This window comes from Nesoenas mayeri (genome assembly GCF_963082525.1).
Source record: "Nesoenas mayeri genome assembly, chromosome: 4".
Taxonomy (NCBI): Eukaryota; Metazoa; Chordata; class Aves; order Columbiformes; family Columbidae; genus Nesoenas; species Nesoenas mayeri.
The window spans coordinates 44,938,296-44,946,538 of record NC_137540.1 but is presented as its reverse complement, the minus strand read 5'-3'; the positions used below and the strand labels follow the sequence as shown (position 1 = coordinate 44,946,538).

The following is an 8,243-nucleotide window of genomic DNA, read 5'->3' as shown; positions in this document are numbered from 1 at the left end:
AATAGAGAAAGGTGAAAGTAAAGAATTTGTAGTAATTAATCAAAGTAATCAAGTCAAAACTAGATTGCTTTCTACTTTCTGGAAATGATTTTTTCCCCTAAGATTTGGTTGATAGCTTGGTCTTGTTGAGGAAGCATTCTGAAGCTTTGATTTTTGTTATCTTGTGAGACTTTGGGAAGACTGTTGCTGTAAACCCAGATGAAGAAGGTGGTCCCAAAGATCATGTTCCTGAGGTTTTTCCTTTTATTTCTGCTGCAGTCTTGCCTGGATTTAGGCATTGGAAATGACACACTGAATTCTTTGAAAGAGAAAGCCAGTGAGGATGTGTCTCCCTGTTGTCTGTCTTGCTGTTCCAGGTTCTTTCCCTGTTATTTCTGGAGTGTATTTGAGAAACATGTCATAATAATCCCTCCATTTATTTTCATAGATTCCTGTTCTCATAGGCCTTGATACTAATTTGTTTTAGATATATTCTGAGAGGAGAAAAAAGGAATATGTTGGTGTGGAGTTTTTTTGTGTTTTTGTTTGTTTGTTTGTTTTTGGTTTTGTTTGTTTCTTTTTGTTTGTTTTTTGGTTTTTGGTTTTTTTTTTTTTTCATGGTGTGTACTGCCATCTACTACACTTACAAGGCTACTCAGAGCTGGAGAGAATACAGTACATACACAATTATTCTCTGTTTATAGTGGTGTAATTCTTGGAACAGGTGCTCATAAGATACTTTGAAGAGTTCATAGCAGTTTTAAGCCAACTCTTGCAGTTTGCTTCCATGTCATTGGACATCAGCCATTCTACAGTCTAAGTGAAATGAGGGAGAATAATTTTCTGTTGGAAGACAATGTCACGTATGAAGTAGAGGACTGGGGCAACTGTTCACTACTCTGGATTAGTTCAGATCTAATTTGCTCACTTTTAGCAGACAGCATTGGGTTATTTCTTCTAACATGTTGCTCCAGGGAATTGTTCATTTGAAGTTAACTCCGTTCCCATTGTGTCATGGTAGTAATTCCTAGACTTTTGCTCTTGCGGATTCCTAGCATTTTTTAATAGTTTTTTTCTTACTAGAAGTTATATTGAACTTTGTGCAAAAAAGGATGTAACCTAGGTGCATGACTTACAGTTTTCTTTCAAGCATGAATTGTAAACTAAACATCAAGATTATTTGAATAATATTTGAACAGTCATAGGTCTTAACACATCTCTCTTTTGTTTCAGGGTTTCTTTGTAGTTGCTGTCATGGGAAGATACTTGACTATGCTGTTGCTGCTGATGCTGCTTGTGCAGCATTTTGGAAACTGTGAAGGAAATCAAAGACCACATCATGCTCCACCAATGCAATTTACGCAAGTACAGTATAACGCCACTGTGTATGAGAATTCTGCAGCCAAGACTTATGTTGGGCATCCAGTGAAAATGGGCATTTACATTACAAATCCATTATGGGACCTAAGATACAAAATTATTTCTGGTGACAATGAAAACTTGTTCAAAGCTGAAGAATATGTTCTTGGAAACTTTTGTTTTTTGAGAATACGGACCAAGGGAGGAAACACGGCTATCCTTAACAGAGAGGTAAAAGACCATTATGTGCTGACTGTTAAAGCAGTTGAAAAAAATACAAACACTGAAACGCGCACAAAGGTCAGAATACAGGTACTGGATACAAATGACTTGCGGCCTTTGTTTTCTCCAACATCGTACAGTGTTTCGTTGCCTGAAAACACAGCGGTAAGGACCAGCATCGCAAGAGTCAGTGCAACAGATGCAGATATAGGAACAAATGGAGAGTTCTACTATAGCTTTAAAGAAAGAACAGATGTGTTTGCTATACATCCAACTAGTGGAGTGGTAGTTCTAACTGGTAGACTTGACTACTCAGACACTAAGCATTATGAGATGGAAATTCTTGCAGTGGATCGTGGGCTGAAGCTCTATGGCAGCAGTGGAATAAGCAGTATGGCAAAACTGACTGTTCATGTAGAGCAAGCAAATGAACATGCTCCTGTTATTACAGCTGTTACACTGACTCCATCAGAATCTGACAAAGATCCAACTTATGCAATTGTAACTGTAGAGGACAATGATCAGGGTTCAAACGGGGAAATAGCATCATTAAATATTGTTGCAGGTGATCCACTTCAACAATTCAGAACAGTGAGGTCTGTTCCAGGAGGCAAAGAATACAGAATAAAAGCCGTGGGTCACATTGATTGGGAGAGTCACCCATTTGGATACAACCTTACCCTTCAAGCTAAAGATAAAGGAAACCCCCCCCAGTTTTCTTCTGTGAAAGTTGTTCATGTGACATCACCACAATTTAAGTCTGGTCCTGTCAGATTTGAAAAAGAGATATATAGAGCTGAAATAAGTGAATTTGCTCCTCCAAATACACCTGTGATAATGGTGAAAGCTCTGCCTAGTTACCCACATGTAAAATATGTATTTAAAAATACACCAGGCAAAGTAAAATTCAATTTAAACACTCACACTGGTCTTATTACCACTTCAGAACCTATAAAAGCACAATATGCATCCCATTTTGAACTTGAAGTTGTGACAAGTGACAGAAGAGCTTCTACGAAAGTATTAATTAAGGTACTTGGCATGAACAGCAATCCTCCTGAATTTACTCAGACATCCTATAAAGCCTCCTTTGATGAGAATGTGCCAATAGGTACGAGTGTCATGAGAGTAAGTGCAAGAGACCCTGATGAAGGGGAGAATGGTTATGTGACCTATAGCATTGCAAACCTAAATCCTTTGCCATTTGTGATTAACCATTTCAGTGGGATTATTAGTACCTCAGAAGACTTGGATTATGAATTGATGCCAAGGGTTTACAATTTAAGGATTCGAGCTTCTGATTGGGGTATACCATATCGTCGAGAAGTTGAAGTTCCTGTTACTATTATTTTAAATAATCTGAATGACAATATACCTTTGTTTGAAAAAGTTAATTGTGAGGGAACAATCCCCAGGGATCTTGGTGTTGGAGAACAAATAACAACTGTATCTGCTATTGATGCTGATGAGCTCCAGTTGGTGAGATACCAAATTGAATCTGGAAATGAACTGGATTTATTTAGCCTAAATCCAAATTCTGGAGTCCTTTCACTCAAACAGTCACTAATAGATGGCCTAGGTGCAAAGATTTCTTTTCACAGTTTGAAAATTACAGCTACAGATGGAGAAAACTTTGCAGAACCATTGTATATCAACATAACTGTAGCAACTAGTCGCAAACCGGTAGACTTAAAATGTGAAGAAACTGGTGTTGCCAAAATGCTTGCTGAGAAACTCCTACAAGCAAATAAATTGCACAGTCGTGGAGAAGTTGAGGATGTTTTCTTGGACACGCACTCTGTGAATATGCATGCACCTCAGTTTAGAAATACTCTCCCCAGTAGTATTGAGGTAAGAGAAGACCAACCTGTGGGCTCTAGCATAATACTTATGAGTGCTATTGATCTTGATACTGGCTTCAATGGAAAGCTAGTTTATGTTATTTCAGGAGGTAATGAAGATAGTAGTTTCATTGTTGATATGGAAAGAGGAGTGCTGAAAATTTTATCTCCCCTTGACCGAGAAGTAAAGGATAAATATACTCTAAATATTACTGTCTATGATCTTGGAGTACCACAGAAGTCTGCCTGGCACCTTTTAGATATAAAAATTTTGGATGCTAATGACAATGCCCCAGAGTTCCTGCAGGACAGCTACTTTGTTGAAGTGAATGAAAACAAGGAGCCAAACAGTGAAATAATTCAAATTGAAGCTACTGATAAAGATTTGGGGACTAATGGAGAAGTGAAATATTCTCTTCTTACAGATACAGACAAGTTTACTATTAATGCTGTGACAGGAGTTGTGAAAGTCGTAGGGGTTCTGGATCGTGAAGAACAGCATGTCCATTTCTTGAAGATAGAGGCTAGAGACCAACCTACTGAAGAACCTCAATTATTTTCAACAGTTATTTTGAAAGTGTCTGTAGAAGATGTTAATGACAATCCTCCTAAGTTTATTCCTTCAAATTACCATGTGAAAATTCGAGAAGACCTTCCCGAGGGAACCATTATTATGTGGTTAGAAGCCTATGATCCTGATTTAGGCCAGTCAAGTCAAGTACGATACAGTCTTTTGGACAGTGGAGACAGCACCTTTGATGTTGACAAACTAAGTGGAGCAATACGTATTGTACAAAGACTGGATTATGAAAAGAAACAATTTTATAATTTGACTGTGCGGGCCAAGGACAAAGGAAAACCCATTTCGTTGTCCGCTACGTGTTACGTTGAGGTTGAGATAGTTGATGTGAATGAAAACTTGCACCCTCCACGGTTCTCTATATTTGCAGATAAAGGCTTTATAAAAGAAGATGCCCCTGTTGGCTCCTCAGTAATGACAGTATCTGCTTATGATGAAGATGAAGGACGAGATGGGGAGATTAGATATTCCATCAGAGATGGATCTGGTATAGGAGTTTTTCGAATAGATGAAGAAAAAGGTAAGGTGACCTTCCGTTATTTTTATATGCTAAATAAAATATGTCAGCAAAGAGATAAGAGAAGCAATGTTGTCACTGGTATAGATGTTTTTGTTAGGACAATACCAGTAATATGTATGGTTCTATCTACCACTGTAGTAAAATTATATGTATACATTTGATAAGTAGTTTTCTTCATTTGTCCTCATTTCTATTCAACCTACCGAAACCCATTCTTAGATCTTAAAATTGATGCTATCGGGCAATAATAAGAATACTATTGATATAAAATGAAAATCTGCCTTATATGATTGCGATTCTTTTGTGGACAGTGGGATTGTGAAGCTAAGGCAGCAAACCGTTTTCTGCAAGGATTTTCATACTATTTAATCTTGGATGACAGTTACTTCATTTACTGGAAGTATGCATGGGCGTAATATTGCCATGCATCCTGGTTTTGGTAGTTATCTATCAGAGTTGTCATAGATGTCCATATATAAGTTAGTAAGAAGTGTCTGCTTCATGGAAAGGCTTCTGTTAAAGAAAGCACAGATGCAGCCTTTAAAAACTCCTATAAATGAAGCAGACTGAACTATTGACTTATTTCATTAATGATGCATAAATGAACGAGCAAATGTGATAATTATTCCAGTGTCCTGTATTCAGAAGAAACATAATTATGGCTTCAATAAAATTCAAGTGCTGACTTCTAACATTTTGGTTGGACCTCTATGTAGTTACCCATCCATTTATGTTTCTGGTAAAGATAGAGCATTGATGTTGGACTACTATCTAAGTGCCTTAAAATAAATTGAGGAGAAATCTTGTGCAAAATTCAGCTTCAGGTTACATGTAGGTGAATTATGACATGTGATTTACCTCTTGTAGAAAAAACAAACAAACAAACATGTAACTGTGAATGAAAAATGGCAATCATAACTGATTCGTCCAGTAGTCATTCTGTGTGTTCTTTATGCTTTTCACAATTGTGAATATGGGTAATATGCACTCACAAGGTCACTTCACTCTTTAAGATTTAAGTGAACACACTGGTGATAGTTTTAGTTCTATAGGACGTCAGTTACTAAATTCTGTAGTTTGTGGCTAAAGAACCAGCTCTAGAGTTTCAAAAGTAGAAATGCTTCACATAGCTTTGCTTTTTACAAAGCACATAGTTACGATTGTGAAACAGATTTTCTAAAAATGGAGAATTGAGTGCTTTCCAAGACCTAGTTGTTTCACTGCTAGGTTTCTGGTATGTGTGCAGACCATTTATGAATCATTAAGCCTTTCTTTTCACATTAGTACATTCAAGTTCACTGTGCATTATAGTGTCTCAGAAGTGTCTAGTTGTCCTGCAGAATGAGTCTGAGTTTGCCAATTTATTGTCCAAGTGATAGATAACAGTAATGAGAATGAGAGAGTGAAGAGAGATTTGTATTTTGAGACCAATATGTACATGTGTGCCTATTTATGTGTATGTGGACAGGTATGTGTGTTTTTGTGACACTACTACTGTGGCAGAATTAGTTCCACGTGTTGCCTCTTTACTCTTTTGGCACAAGGCTAGTTTGCTTTACTGAAGAATTTGTATTAGTTTAAGTTCCTTTTTATCTGCCAGGTTTACAAAGTAGGCAGAACTTGAGGCAAAACCAGCTTCTGTTTAATAATCTTGTCCAGGACAGTGGCTCTGTATTTACAAGGCTGGAGAGAGGCACGGTCCATATTAATATCTGGTATCTAGTGTTTGCAGTTCTTCAGGGATGAAAGTGGAGGAATTTGATGGGGAGAGGTGATGGTCAAGAGAGGTTGTTAGTTTTTAATCTTAGTGAACAAATTACACTTAAGACACTGGCGTGGGAAAGAATGTGTGCGTTTGTGTTTGGTAGGTGTGCTTTTTTGTAAAATGTTGATCTAAAGGAACTGAGTAGAGAACATGGAGTATCTTACAAGCTTGACAATGTTGCTTAGATGTTGTCTTGACACTTTTTTTTTTTGGCTCAGAAGCTATTGAAATCGTTACAGAAGGCACTCTTTACATTGCAGTGTCTGAATATTTGTCATGTTTTTCAAAATGAACTGGCCTTGATACAAGGCAAAGGCTGATAATTAGCCAAGAAAGCAAACAAAAGAATTTGTGAAAGGGGAAACCTGGCAAACAATTTGGTCACTTTTTCAGCCTGCTAAAGGGCTCTTCTGACTTACCCTTGAGCTACATGTCTGTTCCTGCTGTCTTTGAAAGCATCACACTAAACTTTATAGTTCAAAGATGGATAAACTGGTTTTATTTAGAGTTGACACTTAACTATTCAGTGGCGAAGCGGAATTCTTTTGTGCCTTGCTTCTTAGAAATCAAGGACAACAGTCATATTTGCAGACAGACTAGTTGATTGATGATGATAGAAACATCAAATTTCATGCATGGAATTTTTGTCAGCTTTCAGGTTATCTTTTCCATGCTAATGGGGTTTTCAATTTTACATTTCAAAGAGTAGGAAATTGAATTAGTGATTGTTATTTTGTACCTGTAAGTCTGAAATTTTCACAAGAGAATTTAATATATCTGTGCCACTAGCTCTTGAATATTTTTTTTTCTAAAGAAAATAAGAGTACTTTTTTCTAAGATTTAGTTTTCATTTAGGTCAGCTACTTTTCATAGGCTCTGTTTTCTGCTGTCCTGTCCAAACTGTTACAAGTCGAGTCTCTTACCAGGGAGCCCTAATGCACCGATACTCCCAAACTCAGGAGTTGCTTTGATTACTTTGTTGCCTTATTGGTCTGATGCTTTTCAAGAAGACACAGAAACAAGTAGGTTAGGGGTGAATTTAGTAGTCAGTCACATTTTAGCTTTCATGTAAGTATTCTTTAGCCTGAAAAGGGAGTAATGGTCAGGAAAGGCAGAGAGCAAGGTGATATAAGTCTATAAAGTTGCAATAGTTTCTGTACCACCTTCCTTATATCACTTTGTGGTTTTTTTGCAATACAAGAAATAGGACACACACAGTTAACAGGTAACCAATTTAAAAGGAAGTATTTTTCACATAAAGTGTAATAAAGTCATGAAACTCATTTCCTCAGGAAGTTATAGAGACCAAAAGAATGACTAAAGAAAATAAATGCTACTAATGAGATTATTTTGAGGTTCAGCCTTATGTTATCTCCAGCTCATAAATTGTTAATGGGGAGCCAAGTGGATAGGGAAGATCAGAGATCATCACTCAGTATATAATGATTCAGAAGTACAACAGTGCACTGTGACTGTTATTATACAGAGATAAAATTAAAATTACATAGAAAATGGAGACTCTCAGTGTATTATAACAGTTTGAGGAGAGGAAAATGTAAAAACAAGATTTCTGTCTGTGCAGTGAATTTACCCGGCAAAGTGATGTGTTTATCCTTTAGGTATGTGTGTTCAGGAGAAGCTGAAATTTAAGATAGGTTTTTAAGTGTGAGCTGGACTGAAGTCTGCAAATTGAGATGATGAGCTGGCTATATAAATTGCCTACTAAAGCAGCTGTAAAATATTTTCCCAATGATTTTGATAAGGAGTTGAGCAGGTTGGGATGTATTAATAATATAATGTGTTGTGTTGATACAGATCCCAGTGTGCACAAAAAAAAAAAACCCCATGCACCATCTAAATCCCATTAGCCCTAAGCAATAAAAGTGAGATAAATCATGTCAGTACCAAGCTGCTACTGCCATTTAGAAAAGCCTTAAGGAATGACAGAAGCAATTGCTGGAGGAGAACCTAGAACAG

At 37.0% G+C, this 8,243-nt stretch overlaps 1 protein-coding gene across 1 annotated transcript in view; it reads left to right on the top strand.

Annotated features, from left to right (window-relative positions):
- Positions 1–1,233: 1,233 nt before the first annotated feature.
- Positions 1,234–8,243, top strand: part of FAT1 (FAT atypical cadherin 1) — a gene marked incomplete at both ends in the record, with an annotated part of 102,356 nt that continues 95,346 nt past the window's right edge. The window contains one exon of the mRNA XM_080343282.1: positions 1,234–4,501. Coding sequence (XP_080199408.1) covers positions 1,234–4,501 — 3,268 coding nt within the window. The remainder of the gene's footprint in view (positions 4,502–8,243) is intronic.